General features: G+C 53.3%; 1 protein-coding gene across 1 annotated transcript in view; it reads right to left on the reverse strand.

The window, feature by feature from the left end:
* Positions 1–16,706, reverse strand: part of COL23A1 (collagen type XXIII alpha 1 chain) — a 362,767-nt gene that overhangs the window by 19,656 nt on the left and 326,405 nt on the right. Inside the window, exons 6-9 of the mRNA XM_081232836.1 lie at positions 6,350–6,376; positions 4,863–4,889; positions 3,470–3,496; positions 12–128 (exon numbers count right to left, since the gene is read on the reverse strand). Of these exons, the coding sequence (XP_081088962.1) occupies positions 12–128; positions 3,470–3,496; positions 4,863–4,889; positions 6,350–6,376 (198 nt within the window). The remainder of the gene's footprint in view (positions 1–11; positions 129–3,469; positions 3,497–4,862; positions 4,890–6,349; positions 6,377–16,706) is intronic.

Raw genomic sequence — 16,706 nt, forward strand, 5'->3', positions numbered from 1 at the left:
CTCTCTCTTACCACTGGGCCTGGTGCTCCCCTGGGGCCATCTTTCCCAGTGTCGCCAGGAGGGCCCCGGGCCCCAGGGGGTCCTGGGGGCCCTGGAGGCCCAGCAGCTCCATCTTGCCCTTGATCTCCCTGAAAGAGATGGGGCCCAGCATGACTCTGAGGCTGAGGGGAAGGGGTTCTGGCCTCCAGATAGAGGCCTCCTCAGATGGGCGGCCAGATGCCTTCGCCTTCCCAGCCCTCGGCAGGCTGAGAGGAAAGACGTTTGTTATTGGGCCTCTTGCCACTTCTTGGTGGCCACACAAAGGGACAGGTCCCTATACCTCTGCATAAGAGGCCAATAGGATCTTGTACACTCCACGGCATGCTCCATGTCTCCAGCTCTCAGTGCCTGAGGCCCAGCTACGGTGTTTAGGTGAGAGATGAGACACACTAGTTGTGGGACAAAGCACAAGTGCCCAACCAGCCCCCTTCCTTCTGGAATGGGGACTGCAAGCCTCCTGAAAGACCTTCCTGGTTGGTCACCTCCTGCTTTATTACGTGATAGAGGCACACTCTTGGGCATTTGTCCCAGATAAACAGAAACACGTTCACACAAAAGCCCATACATGAATGTTCACAGCAGCTTTATTCATAATAGCTCCAAACAGGAAACAATCCAAATGTCCTTCAATGGTGAATGATTAAACAACTGGGGTACATCCATGTCATGGAATACTGCTCAGCAATAAATAGAAAGGGACAAAGTACTGATACATGCAGCAACTTGGATGCATCTCAAGAGATTTATGCTGAGTGAAAAAAGCCAATCTCAGAAGGTGGCTACTAGGTGACTGCTTCTACATGAGATTCTTGGAATGCAAATTTATAGAGATGGAGCACAGATTAGTGGTTGCCAGGGGTTAGGGATGGGGGCAGGGAAGGAGGTAACTGCAGCTATAAAAGGATAGCAGGAGGGATCTTTGGGTGGTGGTTGCATGTATCTCAAGGGTGATAAAATTGCATGGAAATAAGTAGCTGCACAAATAAGTAAAATGGGTGAAACTGGAATAAGGTTGGCAGATTATATCAGTGTCAATTTCCTGGTTGTGAGATTGTACTACAGCAATGCAAGATGTCACCATTGGGGGAAACTGGATGATGGGTACACGGGGTATTATTTATTACAACTGCCTGTGAATTTTTAATTATCTCAAAAAAAAAAAAAAAAAGAGCGACAAAGGACCACACCGTCTCTCTCATGCAGCACCAGATCGCTCGCTCTTGGCGGTGTTAGTAATGGGTCAGACCTCAGGCAGCCAGAGCCCTCACCTTGTGGCCCCACCTGCAAGGAGGAGAGGAGGAGAGACCACAGCGCCCCCAGCACTGCCTGCGGCCTCAGTGGTGCCCGCCCAGCACTGGCTCAGGGCACAGTAGTGTGGCACATCTGGCTCAGTGCCAGCAGTTCCTAACCTTCCTGTCACCAGGAAAGGAAGAAGCCTTTTGTGGCCTGGGCCCCTGCTGTGTGCCAAGCGCTGAGGAGTGAGGCCTACCTGGAGGTTATCTCACCCAACCCTGCGGCCACCTGGCCAGGGCACTGCTATTGTCCCATTTTACAGATGGAGTAGCCAGGGGTCAGAGAATGTAATCATTTACCCAGGGTTACAGAGCTAGGAAAGGCACTGTCTCCTCTGGCCAGTGAGGCAAGAGTCTCTTTTAGACAGTATTTTTCATCTGTGACCCCATGATATGAGAGAACTTGGTTCTCTAGACCACTGCACTTAAGACAGAGCTCACTTGTTTTCCTAATTAAAAAATTAACGGAAGCTCTCAGTGTCCACCACGCAGATCTTCTGATCAGTCTGACTCAGCCAGGGTCCTGACCACGAAGATAGAATTCCAGCCAAAAGACAACTGAGTTTGGTAAGGTCACCCAACCAGAGTGGCAATAGTGGTGGGTCATTCCTGTCTCATTTTACACTGTGTTAGGAATCAGTTGAAGATACCCCGCCCCCTGCTGCTCCTTTACTAGCTCAAGGGCTCAGGGTGGGAACCACTGGCCTGGAAGCTCCTTATCAAGGCAGAAAATGGGTGTAGATACTTGAGCAGGTTCTAGAGGGGGTTTAGGGTCTTCTCCCGAGTTACTGGGAATGAGGCTGGTCAGCCTCCTCCTCCTCCTCCTGCCAGGATCGGATGGCTGAGGTCTCCCCCTGGGAATGTGGGGTGAGTCGAGGGGAGTGCACACACCAGCAGCCCAGACTCCGCCAGTCTACCTTGAGGATTCGGCGATTGTACACGTGATGGTCTCTACTTATAAATCCTGGACTGAGCCTCGGGAAAACCATCTAGTTGGCAAACAGGTGTGTGATGAGAAAGGCAGGAGGGTGATTTAGAAATGACCAGGCTATTTCTGGAGGCAAAGCCACTTAACCCCGCCTGGAGAGAGGAAGCCTGGTCATTGGAAGTGGCGGACCACATTCTCCAAACATGGGTGCTATCCTTACTCCCATCCCACGGGCTCCTCTTCAATGGGACCTCACACTCCCCCAAGAGCTGGAGTCCATTTCTCCACCCTCTTGACTTGGGCGGGCCCTGTGGCTGCTGTGACCAATAGAATGCAGTGGACGTGCTACTGTGTCCCTTCTGGAGGTAGCTCTTAACTGGTCTCCTGCCGCTTAGAATGCTGCTCTTGGGAAGCCCCTTTAGAAATGCCCCCCACCAGCCTGGGGAAGGCCTGAGCTGCACAGAGATCCACGAGTGGGCATCCCCAGCTAAGCTCCCCACCAAATTGCCAAGACCTGCTTTGTGGGGCCCAACCAGCAGTGGTCTCCACTCTGCTTCAGCCTGCGTTGAGGAGAACCCTGGTTCGGAACAAGGCACTTCTGGGTCCCTGGACTCAGGGGCCATGAAGGGCTAGAGGTGGGCTGGACAGAGACTCTGATGTACTGTTCCCACTTGGGGTGCCGGGTGCCTACTTTCCTGATTGCCATGACTCTTCACCTCAGTGGCTTGGGGTAAAGGATGTCATCCCCGTTCACAGTTGGAGAAACTGAGTCTCAGAGGGGAAGGTGACTCACTCCAGGTCACTCAGCTGGTACGTGGCACAGCTGAACTCTGGGCTCAGGCCGCTGGCTCCATCCACAGTCTTCCCTCTTCCTGGGTGCCAGCTGCCCTCAGGAAGATCAGTCTCCAGTCTGGGCCCAGTGCCAACCCCACTGTCTGCCCATCTATGGTGATAAGGGTGACTGGGTGTCCGCCAGAGAGTCCCTGTCTGTGCAGGGGATGGCAGCCTCGGCCAAATCAAGGTGCTTGGGGCTTCCACCCAGAGGATGTTGAAGTGAAAACAGGCAGCGAGATAGACCACGGGTGGGGAGGGGCTGCTTGCTCACTTTTTTCTGTGATAAGCGTAGGGATCCAGAAGAAACGCTATGTATACCTTATTATGCTATGAAACAAACCATGTGGGATCAGGGAGGGTCTTGCTCCGTTCTTACCCTGGGGCCAAAGTCTCCTGGTGCACCCTAGGAACAAAAAACAGGGTGATACATCACGACTACTTTTATTACTACTTCACATGTGTGGAGCATTTACTCTGTGCTCAGTGCTTCATATACACAGTCTCACTTCATTCTAAGAAAAAAAACATACAGGCTCTATGTTATCTCCATTTCCAATGAGGAAACTGAGGCACAGAGAGGCTAAGTAACTTGCCCAAGGTCACAGAGCTAGTAGATCCAGGGCTTGGAGCCAGGTGGTCTGTTATCTACTGGCAGCCCCCAGACACAGCAGAGTGGAACCCCCGAACCTAGGAATAATGAGGGATGATAATTGATTTACTGTTTTAAGTCACCAAGTTTTGGGGCAGTATGCTATGTAGCAGTAGATGCCAAGACTTCAATTTCTCTGTTTTCAAAGCCCCTACCTTAATCATTTCTATGACTCGGTGGCATCAGCCAGAATTGGCAGGAAGGCAATCACTGTACCTGCCAACTGCACGAGTGTCTCATCATCTACAAAGAACATTCAGACGGTTACCTCGCGCAGTCTTCCCCATGAGAGGTTGGTTTTAATTTACAGATGGAGGAACTGAGGCCCAGAGAGCTGGGTAACTTGCCAAAGGCCACACAGTTGGTGGTGGAGCTGTAATGTAAACCTGAGGCTCTGAACACCAGATCCTGTGCCTTGCTCAGCCCTGAGGGGGGACTGGAACCCTGGCTGCCCTGACCTATGTAGGCCACATCGCAGTGGGGAAGCCCAGCCCAACCCTGCCCTGCCCTGCCTTAGAAGTGCCCGTTGGTTCTACCACACCCAGGTCTGTTATGGCCCCTCCCTCCCCTGACTCCACTGTGGGACACACAGGTCTCCCCTCTCTCCTGCTCCCCTCCAAGTCACTTGGAGTTCCCAGCCCTCCAGGAGGCTGACTGTGACATTTAGTGCCAAATGTCAGGGAAGACCTTCTCACAAAGGGCTGCAAATATCTCAGGGTTAGCTCTCTGCCATTTGTTTTCCTAGGGGGGTGTCCTCCCCACAAGAATGCCATCAACAGTCAGTGTTCAATTCCACAGGCTCTTCTGACACCTTCCCCTTTTCAGGATTGATTATTTTGGAAACTCGTCCTTCTGGGTAGACTGTGCTTTGAGTTTTGTTACACTCTGGTGCCAGGAGAACTCGGATTCAACCCTCCAGGTACTTTAAGTTGTCAAATGTAAGCCTTGTAACCATTTTAGGAGGTAGGCACCACTAGCCCCACTTCACAGATGAGGAAAGTAAGGCTCCAGGAGGGGATGTAACTTGCCCAAGGTCACACTCTGGAGCTGGGGTTTGAAGGCAGGTTTCTGGCCTCCTTTATCAGCCTACTGCATCTGGACAGCTTCCAGCATCACTTACCTTTTCTCCTTTGGGGCCTGGAAGTCCCTGGAGAAGGAAGATAGAGAAAGAACAGGAGTGAGTGAGGAGCACTAGGCTAGCCCCCTTCTATCATCCCTGAGGCTTTGAGGGCAGAAGAGCCTGTGAGGCTGAGCAGAGCTGTGGGCAGCCGAGTGAAAAAACATACGAGCCCATCAGCCTCTATGAGGGCTGCCTGTGCTGGCCCCAAGGAAGCTCTGAACCTCAGTGCTCACCACGAGGAAGACAGGAGACTGGGGCGGTCACTGGCCTCCTCTCTGGACAGGGGCACATGTGCTAGTCATTCCCCCCAGAGAACAGAGCCCTCCCTGCTCAGCACCCGTTGTGCCCAGGTACCAGTGAGGAGGTCACTGTCTTCAGGGTCTGGGGGGGTGTGAATGTGGAGGTGGCTCCCTGAAGGCCATGGTGACTGGCAGGCCATGGTGGCTGCCATCACCCTCTGGCTGCAGGGAAATGTGTCTCTTTCAGTCTTGCCAAGTTACCAGGACTTCTAGGGAAGTGGGTCAGGCCACACACAAGGCACTGACGGTGGAGTTCAGAGACCCCGGGGTGGGGGCCAGGCTGCAGTGGGCCAGCTTGGGGTTCACACTCTTGGTCAGGGACCTCAATCACTGGCCTCCTTCCCAAAACATCCATGTTCCCTTCAGGTAGTGATGGATTCACTCATTCACTCATTCAACAACTCATCCATCTAGGGAGTGGGTTCTTTCTTGCCCTTCTTTAATAATGCACCCATCAGCAGTCAGCTCTTCAATCATTTGTTAAGTCATTCATTGTTTTTCACTCACTTGTCTGCTCAACCATCATGCATTTAACCATCCACTAACTCACCTACTCTTCCATGCATCCAACTGTGTGTACAATTCATTACCTCATTTGACTCTTCTTCCATCCACCCATCCGTTCATGCATCCATCTGTCCATCTGTTCATCAATCTATTCATCCATCTGTCCTTCCTTCCTTTCATCCATATCCAGTTATTCATTTTATTATGCTGTCTCTGTGTGCATCTTATTCATTCTGCTAAGGATGCCAGTGGACCATATGCTTCTGGTCCAGGTGTTGAGAACTCTTCAGCCTGATGTCCACCATCTATGTCTTGAGACTGTATGAGGGGATGCTTTGTGCCTGGGGTCTGCTGGGAGGGCCTTCTATGTTTTGAGGGCTGACTGGACACCAGGGACAGTGCTGTTCACAGTTCTTTGCATCCCCAGCATCCCTGTGGGGAGAGTTAATATGCCTGTTTGACAAACAGAAGCCTCAGCCTGGGGAGGTGAAGAGGCCTCCTCAAGGTTGCACAGTCAGCAGGTGGTGGAGCTGGATTTAAACTCAAGTCTGATGGTCAAATAGCTTCTCTCCATGCTAAACCAGGTTCTTAGTGGCCCTTCCCTCTGGCATCCATGGTAAATCCCAACCCCAGGGGCAGCCCCATCCCAGGACCACCTACAACTGCCCTGTTATCACTTACGGGCTTGCCATCCAGACCCAGTGGCCCCTGGAAAACGAGAGAGAGAGAGAGAGAGAAAGTGAGAGAGAGAGAGTGAGAGAGCACAGAGGTTACACACAGGAAAGGCATTTCTTCTGTGTTTTACGACCCAGAGGCACAATTGAGTGACAAGAGACCAAAGCCTGCCCCAAGCCCATGGTCTTGGGTACATTTCACGTGGACTCAGGGTGGGGGTATCTCTGTGCTGTTTGTTGTCCAGAATCCCCTCCTCTGATAACAGAGCCCATTTCTTCTCCAAAGCCACCCCCATCCACCCCATAGGGTTTGGACGTGTGACCATATTCCCTCGGCCAGGGTGAGTAGTTCAGGTATGAGTGTCATGCCTGGGACTTTGAATGGTGGAGCTTTAGAAGAAAGAGGATTCTTTTCTCCTGATTGGGCTAATCCTGGAGCTCCTGGGGGCACCGCATGGCTTGAGAAAGAGCCAACAGAGAGGAAGGCAGAGCTGAGAGACAGAGAGAAAGGCACGCAAAGGGCCTGAAGCTGAAACTACCTCCGCATACCTCTTTCTGTTTGTCAGCGAATACATTTCTTTCCTTAAGCCAGTTTGAATTGAGTTTCTGTCACTTGTAACTTGTTAGGGACTGAATGTGTCCCCCCAAATTCATATGTTGAAACCTAACCCCCAATGTGATGGTATGTGGAGGTGGGGCTTTTGGGAAGTGATTAGGTCATGAGGGTGGAGCCTTCATGAATGAGATTAGTGCCCTTATAAAAAGGACCCCAGAGAGCTCTCTAGCTCTCTCTCCACCATGTGAGAACACAGTGAGAAGTTGAAAGTCTGCAACCCAGAAGAGGGCCCTCACCAGAACCCGACTGTGCTGGCACCCTGATCTCAGACTTCCCAGCCTCCAGAACTGAAGAGATAGATTTCTGTGGTTTATAAGCCATGCAGTCCATGGTACTTTCTTAGAGTAGCCTGACCTAAGACATAACAGGAAGAGTCTTGAAAGCTCTTTCAGCTCCCTGCACTGCTGTGGTCTTTGCAGGCAAAAGTCAAATAATACAAGGGTGGGTCTAGAGAGCTGGTGCCTCTCAGTGGTCTGGGGGCTTTGTGGTGTCTGCAGACGGCTGGTGACCACTGCCCAACAGCTCCCACTGTCCACCCACCTGACAAAGCCTCACTGGATTCCTCTACACCCTTGTGGAGGTGTAGAGGAATCCAACAGGGGTGCCATGGACTGGGTCCACCTGCCTGCTGGGTCCAGTGGTAAACAGCCAGTTTCCCTGGCTGGGTCTCCAGACTGCCCTGGCAGACAGCCATCTGCAGATTCCCCAGATGCTGAGAGAGTGACCGCTCCTTGGTGCCCTCACTCAAGGGCCTCACTCCAGGCAGGAAACCAGGGCAATTCTGAAAATTGGTCTCCTAAGTGCTTCTGGCCATTCGCTTCACATTCAGTTGAGGGTCTGGATGTCAGGGTGATGGCCTGGGGGCAGATGGGGTCCCAGGAGAGGGGGAGTGGCGCCATTCCAAGGTCTTGGGGGCCCAGGCCCTGGGGGATCCTGGTCAGGTGCAGTTTCGGTCCCCGCCATCTGCAACTCATCAGAAGCTGTCCTAGCTGGCCTGTCTCCTTGGGCCAGCTCCTGGCTGTCCTGACCTGGATCCATATGAAAAGCCTTTTCCCTTTAGCAGTCCTCTAAAAGTAGGTCCTGCCCCTCATCTATCCCCCATGCTCAGGCCCTGCTAGGCCTCGTCAGGGCCATGTCCCTCTGGGCATCTCTACGCGGGACCCCTCACCCTGGCGTAGCCCTCTCAGCTGCCATAACACAGAGGGCCCAGTCCCATCCTGGGTCTCTTCTGGGGGCTATTGGTGACCTCCACACTCTGCCTGAATCACAACAGAAGCCCTGTGTAAGGCAGGTGTTATCATACCCATCTTACAGAGGAGGAAACTGAGGCCCAGTGAGGGGAAGGCCTTGCCCCAGGCCATGCAGCCAGAAGAAGTGGGGGCTGGAGCCGACATGGCAGGCACTTCAGTTCTGCGTCCACACTGCACTCAAGCCACGGCAGTGGTCTTGCCTGGCCTCTGGCCACTCTCCCCTCTTGTCTGCCCTTGCATGCCTCTGTTCAAACCTTCCCTGCTCTGTCCCATTGCCCACTGGATCTCGCCTGCCCACGGGCCCCCAGTCACCTTGTCCAGTGTGGTTGCCACTGCAGACTCTGTGCCCAGGCCCTGCATGTGTCTGTCCATCCTGCTGACCTGAGGCCAAACACAGTGCAACCTTTGCCCCTCTCTATTCTGCATGGATTAAAAAAAGCCATAATGCAGATGGAAATTAAAAAGAGACTAAGATGTAGTTTAGAACTAAGTAAAGCTCCTTCCTTTTCAAGAAGTAACAAGTGTTGGTGAGGATGTGGAGAAAAAGGAAGCCCTGTGTGCTACTGGTGGGAATGTAAATTGTGCAGCCACTATGGAAAACAGTATGGAGGTTCCTCAAATAATAAAAAATAAAGCCACCTTATGATCCAGCAATTCCACTTCAGGGTAATTATTCAAAGAAAATGAAAACAATAATTTGGAAAGATATCTGTACCCCCACTGTAGCATTATTTACAATAGCCAAGACATAGAAACAACCTAAGTGTCCATCGATGGATGAATGGATAAAGAAGATGTGGTACACACACACACACACACACACACACACTGGAATACTATTCAGCCATAAAAAAGAATGAAATGTTGCCTTTTGCAGCAACATGGATGGAACTTGAGGTGCATTATGCTAAGTAAAAAAGTCAGGCAGAGAAAGACAAATACCACATGATCTCACTTATATGTGGAATCTAAAACAAAACAACAGCAAAAAACCCCATGCTCCTAGATACAGAGAACAGATTGGAGGTTGCCAGAAGTAGGGGGGGTGGGTGTGGGTGTGGGTGAAATGGATGAAGGGGTCAAAAGGTACAACATTCTAGTTACAAGATAAATAAGTTCTAGGGATGTAATGTACAGCAGTGAGGACTCTACTGCATTGTGTACTTGAAAGTTGCTAAGAGAGTAGTTCTTAAAAGTCCTCATCACAAGAAACAAAACAAAACAAACAAAAAAGGAGACTAAGGTGCAGCTTAGAACTAAATCAAGCTCTTTTCTTCCTATGTCAGGAGGGAGAACACAGCGGGCCTCACTGCTAAGTCCCCAGCAGCAGCAGCTGCGACATGAGCAGGCCTTGGAACTGGACAGCGCGATGAGTCCAAGGTGTCCCTGATAAAGGCCAGGACACAGAGCAGGGTTTGCTTTGGAATTGACTCCGCATCCTTCACAGAGTTTGCCCTTGCCACAGCCCTGGGAGACAGGTGCCATGTCCCCTCCTGCAGATGAAGAAGCTGAGTCAGTGGGATTGTCCAAGGGCTTGAAATAGGCCCCACTCTCTATGGAGTGCTCCCTCTCCTGCAGCACAGGGTAGTAGGTGTGACAGATGGCTGTCCAGGGAACCTAGGGAGAAGGTTCATAGGCTCTGCCTTCTTTCCAGGATTTCTGTTACATCTGTCTCCCTCACTGAGCAGACCCTCCCTGGGCAAGAGCTCCCTGGACCCTCTTCCACTTTGACCCTCTGCCAGGGCCAGTTCCAGCTGACGTGAAGCACACAGCGCCATGGTGCCCTGCTTTTCTAGAAGTGTCCACTGCAGAAGGGAGCCCGGGGATGTTCCCTTGGCTTCGACCCCAGAGGGGAAAAAAAATCAGTGCCACCAGCTTTCTCTGAGAGCGTTCTGACGACCAGACCTCAGCTGCCCCTTCCTGAGAGTGAATCCTGCCTTCCAGGCAGGATGCTCCCCTCTGGCAACTCCAAGACTGTCCTCGATGGCACATTGATGGTGCAGCCTTGGTCCCCAGCTTTCTCGTTTGTGAGAAACCCCGTAAGTGGCAGAAAACCAAGTTTCCCACCCAGGGCCCTGCCTGTATTTGGGATCACAGAGCCCTTGGCCCCCAGGTCTTGGAGTTTTAAAAACATGAATAAAGTCTGTAGTTTCTGAATAATGGCAGGAGGGGGCATTAAGAGCAGCAATCTTGGAAACACCCATCGCAGGGCTGAAGGACAGTCATCTCGAATTCCCTGGGAACCCAAGATTGGGGCTGTATGTGGTTAGATATGATGCCAAGAAGATTCCCTTGGCAAACACAGAATGCCCACGTGCAAATATTTAGAGACCAGAGGGTGCTGGTCCAGCCTTGTGGGTGAAGCTGACCCACAGCCATGGCCTTAGTCTGAGGAGGTGGCTCTGGGCTCACCTCTGGTGACACCTAGGCAAGAAGGCTGTGCCCAGGCCCTTGAATTCTGTCTCTGGGGAAACAGCTGACCCTTGGAGAGGCTCATAGGTGACCAGTGGTGACTGGGAGTCACTGAAGAGGGGACTCACAGAAGGGTGGGGTGGAGGAGGAAACAGCCTGGCTTTGGAGTCAGATGGACCTGCCTAGCTCTGGGGCATGATTCTGACCCCTCTTATCCTGGGGGAGGCTGGGCGCTGGGCTGTGAACCTTAGAGGATGGGTCCTGCCTCTACATACTGCCTACATACTGCCTTTCCCAAACTGGTGTCCAAAGAACGGTGTCTTGCAGGGTGTAACAGGCTTGCCTGGGGAAGGGAATACTATGGTCAAATAAGGGGTTACACCCTATGAAATAGGTTTCTTTCCTGCAAGATTTGCCTGAGCCATCATTCTGCTTGTGGGTCTCCCGGAGGGCAATGTTCCCAGCCTCACTGGACTCTCTCATCTCAGGGCCTGGCTGAGTCTTAGCAAAGCAACTCTGATGGAGGGAGGCCCAAGCCTGGCTCTGGGTGCTCTGAGAGGAGGAGAAACATTCTGGGGAAGGGTCAGGGGCTGGTCAGATGGGAGCCAGGGACAAACATGGGGTGGGTCCAATAGTCAGGCTGGACCAAGGCAGGACAAGGTCCAGGCTGAGTGCCCCAGCAGCTGACAAGCTGGTTCTGGGAAGCCAGGCCATCTGGAAGAGCAGAGCCCCAGACTGGGTGGAGGCATGGCCTTGGTGGCATGGGGTCTTATTCCATCAAGGCAGCCCTCCCCTTCCCTGACCATCAGCCGCTCCAGCTGCTTCTCCCCCTGGGTCGCCCACCAGAGGAGCGGAAGGAACGATACTGGGCAGCCCGTGGAGTGAAGCCAGGGCTTGGGCCTTCCCTGGGTTCAGATCCCCCCTCTGAGCCTCAGCTTCCACAGAATGGGTGATCCTGAGAGTCAGACGCCACAGCACTATGCCCGGAGGCGCTCGGTTCCTGCCGGCTGCCTCCCCTGCCTGATCAAAGCGGTGGAATTCACCAGGGGTTTTCATCCCCTTCTGTCCTCCATGAAGCCCCACAGCTGTTTACAAGCCTGGGTTCTGCTTTAAATCACTCCTCCCTGGTGCAGATCAGCTGAGCTCCAGGATGCTTTCGGATGTGTGGAAGCAAACAAAACCCTGTGGTGCGCTGAATCGCACGCCAGGAGGACACAGCCCCCGTGCTGGCCCATGCCCCTTGCCTCGCTCAGGGACCCGAGCAGTCCAGAGCCTCAGTTTCCTTAGCCGTAAAATGGAGGTCTTGTCCTTCTCTCAAATGACAAGTTCAACATGGGTCCCAGGTTAGTCTCCTTTGTCTCCTCTTTCAGACCAAGCCAAGTCATGAGACCCTACAGGGAAGTGGACACAGAGGTGGAGTCTGCACTGGCTCTCGGGTGGGCAGTGTTGGGGAGGGACCTTTGTGTGGCCTTCCCAGTGGCTGGCAATGGGACGCCAGGCTGTGCCATTGCTGTCTTCTCCTACCTTCATGGGTTTGCTCCCTCCCTCCGTCACCCTGTTGGGTATTTCCTAAGCAGGGTTCCATGGAGCCATCTTCTGAGAAATATTGACTATGGCAAAAGAGGGGAGGTTTCTTGGGGAAGTAAGTTTGGGCCATGGAGTATGCCGACTCCATCACTGGAGCTTCTCAGTGTTCATCAGGGAACAAAGCCTCGGAGGAGCCCTGAGGCAAAGAAGTTGTGTCAACCATTTCCTCTGCACAGGGCTGGCTGGTTCTGTTCCTCCCTGTTAGCTATGGCTCAGCCCTCCCAATGGCTAAGAGTATCTGTTGAACGGAAGTAAATCAGTACACGGGTTGTGTTTAGACGGAGACAGGAGTAAATGCTCAGACTGGCCGGAGCTGGGTGACTATCTTGCTTTCTGGTTGTAATTAATGCTGACAGATCCCCTTGGGGAATGGAGCCCTCCAAAGGCACCAGAACAGGGCCCCTGGAGGAGGGGGCTTACCAGGACGATCAGTCCAGGACCCAGTAATTATGGCCCAGATGTTGACAATTCATCAAATTACAAGGCTGTTGGGGCCTGGGGTCCCAGCCTGGGACGTGCACATTCCTGTCAAAGGCTGTCTCATTAGGGCTGTCCAGTGGGCAAGGGGGTGGGTGGGCAGCCCCCTTGGGCAGGTCAGCACCACGTGGTTCTGATTTCTCAGGCCAGGCTGTTTGCACACACATGGGCCACAGCAAGACTGTCCGGGCTTAGCAATTTCCCAGACTTGAATTCCACCGTAGGGTAAGGGAAGATAGGACCCCCACTTCTTACGTCCAGCCTGGCTGCAGCTCGTGCCTTGGTGGTGGCACATGGTTCCTTCTGGGGATCCCCTTCCTGGGATCTGGGGCCCTCTGTAGAGTGGGGTCTGCAGTCACCTACTGCACCTAACTCATAGCAAGCTGTGAGGGCTTTAGCTTGGTGGGGACCTAGGAGCCTGCCGAGGTCAGAGCCCTGCCCTCCACTTGCTCCTTGGCCTGCCCACGCTGGCCCCTCCCACTCCTCGTCTGTACAGGAGAGGGCAGGGCTGGCCTGGAGCCAGGTTTGGTTTGGTCCATGCAGTTAAAAAAAAAAAAAAAAAAAGCAAAACTAACCAAATTTGTTGCAACATTTAAAAATTGTGACGTTTCACATAAACATCTGGAGTATGGACTTTTCTTGAAAAGTTGAAGATCGTGCACCCTGGGTCCATGTGCATGGCAATACCTGCTGGGTCAAGTGCTCCTTTAGCCTCCAGGCTACAGGCTCCACCCCACCCTAGGGCCTCACACCTGGCCTGCTAGCCTGCTGAGGTGACCTGCCAGCTCTGTAGGGGCGTCTGGGTTTGTAACCCTTGGCCTAGAAAATCTCTAGGTCCCTTTAGGTCTATGATTCTGTGAGGCCAGAAAGCCAGCTGGCTTCTATTTTGCAGAGAGGGCATGCTCAGTGAATATCTTGCATGCACTGGAAGCAATTACACGTACGTCCGTTATACATCGTGGCTAGAAGAGATGGTGCTATGCCTTTGAACTGATCCCAAAGTACCTGCTTAAATTACACATTTGCCTGTTACATGATTACCCTGTTAGGTATCATGAAAAATTGTTCCAGGGTGGGGTGAAGGGTGGTGACGGACCTGACCCCCATTGGGTGTGGGAGGATGGAAGCTGGGTCAGTGAATCGAGCTTGTCTGCTGAGAGCTGCCTCTAGCCTGGCATCTCCAGCTCAGGCACATGGGGCTGGTCTGATGGAAGGCAGTGGAAATAGCAGACAGGCTGAGGCACCCATTTTGGTGGCAGCCTCTGCTAGGGTGAAGACCTAGCAGGATGGATCAGAAGGGTGACAGCCCCATTGTGGCTGGAACTACATGATGGAGGCAGTCTAAAGGGGAGTGGCCTGCCTGGGACAGCCCAGCTCAGACGGTGGGAGTGAGACACAGCATTACCAAGACACCAGGGGACAGGGTGACTGACAGAGCTCATAGCAGACACAGAGGCGACAGCGGGTGCTCTGCAGGGACCCCTGAGGCCCCAGGCCACACTCCTGATCTGCCCTCTTGCCCTGAGCCTTAGTCTGTGGGTCCACTTGCCTGCTTCCTCCCATCCTCACTCACATTTGAATTTCCAGCCTCTCTGAAACCCTGGGCTTTGGGGTAGGCCCTCTTTGGTTTCCATGGATGACACAATGGTCACCCACTGTTAACGGATTGGTTGGAATCCTTAAGAATCCAAAGATTTTGTATAAAACTTGTATTTCTAGCTTCTCTTTTTTTTTTGCGGTACACGGGCCTCTCACTGCTGTGGCCTCTCCCGTTGCGGAGCACAGGCTCCGGACGTGCAGGCTCAGCGGCCATGGCTCACGGGCCCAGCTGCTCCGTGGCATGCGGGATCCCCCCGGACCGGGGCACGAACCCGTGTCCCCTGCATCGGCAGGCGGACTCTCAACCACTGCGCCACCAGGGAAGCCCTAGCTTCTCTTTTTTTAAAAATAAACTTATGTCTTCCTTCCTCCCTCCCTCCCTGCCTCCCTTCCTCCCTTCCTTCCTCCCTTCCTCCTTCCTTCCTTCCTTCCAGGCTGCGTTGGGTCTTTGTTGCTGTGCGCGGGCTTTCTCTAGTTGTGGCGAGCAGGGGCTACTCTTCGTTGCAGTGCACGGGCTTCTCATTGAAGTGGCTCCTCTTGTGGAGCACGGGCTCTAGGTGCACGGGTTTCAGTAGTTGTGGCACGCGGGCTCTAGGGTGCAGGCTCAGTAGTTGTGGCACATGGGCTTAGTTGCTCCGTGGCATGTGGGATCTTCCCAGACCAGGGATAGAGCCTGCGTCCCCTACCTCGGCAGGTGGATTCTTAACCACTGCACCACCAGGGAAGTCCCTCCAGCTTCTCTTGATATGTTAGGAGATGTGGTAATGATTGACCTGCTTGGGCTGAGCTGCAGCGCCCCCTTTAGATGGGGCATGTATCCCCCCAGTTCAGCCCAAGCCCAGCTGTTCCTTACACTCTCCTGCACCCAGCCAGTTTCCCCTATTTCTTCACCTGGCTGGCCCCTGGAATGTATCAATGAGCTTGTGAGCCTGCAATTCTAGCTCTGAACCATCTCTCCAAACCACGTCCACATCCAGTCCCCCACTCACCCCTGCCTAGGACTTGGCCTCTCTTCTGGACCAGTCTCCACCAGCCTCCCTGCCTCCTATCCCCACATGCCCATCCTTCCTACACAGCGAAGGAGCGGGGGTCATACTGATTGTTTTGTTTTTACCCAGCAGACCTTGGAGTGAACTGCTTAACTTCCCTGGAGCCTGTTTCCTCCTCTGGAAAGTGGGTGTGGTGTGGATGGAATGGTTTCCTATAGATGACAGTGCCTAGCCTGGAGCTTGGGTTGAATGAGTGTGATTGTAATGTGCTGGGCCAGTTTTGGGGTAAGAATCCAGGAAAAGGGGTGGAACTAAAAGACATACACATTTGCCTTCTCATCTGGATGTCACTGACCCTGAGCACAGCCCTGTTAGGCAGGTGCCATTATTACCTCCATTCCACAGATGAAGAAACTGAAGCTTGGGGAGGCCAGGCATGGCCATCTTGGCCTGGGACATAAGCCTAAATCTCCTGCCTAAACCCTGCACGCTTCCCACCTCACCATCCCTCTCTGGCTTCGTCAGCACCTAATACAGCCTCACCCCCTCCCTCAGGGCAGAGCCGCAGTGCCCCTTGGCCTGACATTCAAGGACCCCTCCTCTGCCTCCATAGTCCTCCTTCCAGACTCACGTGTCACCTCTGAGAAGTCTTCCTCAACTCCCCCTCATCCCACATAGTTCCTCAGTTACTGACCCTCTGCTCTGTCTTCCCAATGCCTCCCCTCCCCACTGTGACTGTCTCCGAGGCTCCAGTGCCCACTAGAGGCCTGGCTCTGAGGGATGTCTGTGAATCTTTGAAGTGCCCCCTTCCCCGGCTGGGCTCGTGCCATCCTGTCCCACTGAGTTTGGTTCTGAGTAGCCCAAAAGGGAGGACCCACTAGTGGAAGGACCTGCCCTTGTACGGAGGATGACCCACTGGGGCCAACCTCTCCCTAGATGTCCCTCCTGAAAGGTGCGTATGCAGCCCTGGCTTGTATACCTCCAGTGACAGGGAACTCACTGCTTCCTGGGCAGTCTGATAGGTTTGCAAAGTTTTTGTTTAAGCCTGGACCTTCCCAGGCTGGATGCTACTGCAAGTTCCCTCCACCTTGTGGTCCCTTAGGGAGGCAACCACTTGCTCAATGAAGCTGGGTACTCCATGGCTGCTGGCCCCTGACCCCCCTCTCCTGTTCCCTCCCAGCCTGGCCTGTCTTGGGTGTACCCTCTCTCTGGACATTCCCCCAAAGCTCCCATTTGTCAGCCCCTACTTGGCCTTCCGACCTCGGCTCACACGTCCCTTCCTGGGAGTCGGTGCCCCGACACCCACCAGGCCAGGCCCAGGTCAAAGACACTCGCAGCAACCTGTTGTTCCTTCCCGGCCCTGAATTTTGATTCTCTCTCCCACTCAATCACAGCCTCCATGGGGGGAGGGACCCCGGATGTATTTCTCACTAA

The sequence above is a fragment of the Mesoplodon bidens genome, assembly GCF_964165515.1.
Source record: "Mesoplodon bidens genome assembly, chromosome: 4".
Classification (NCBI taxonomy): domain Eukaryota; kingdom Metazoa; phylum Chordata; class Mammalia; order Artiodactyla; family Ziphiidae; genus Mesoplodon; species Mesoplodon bidens.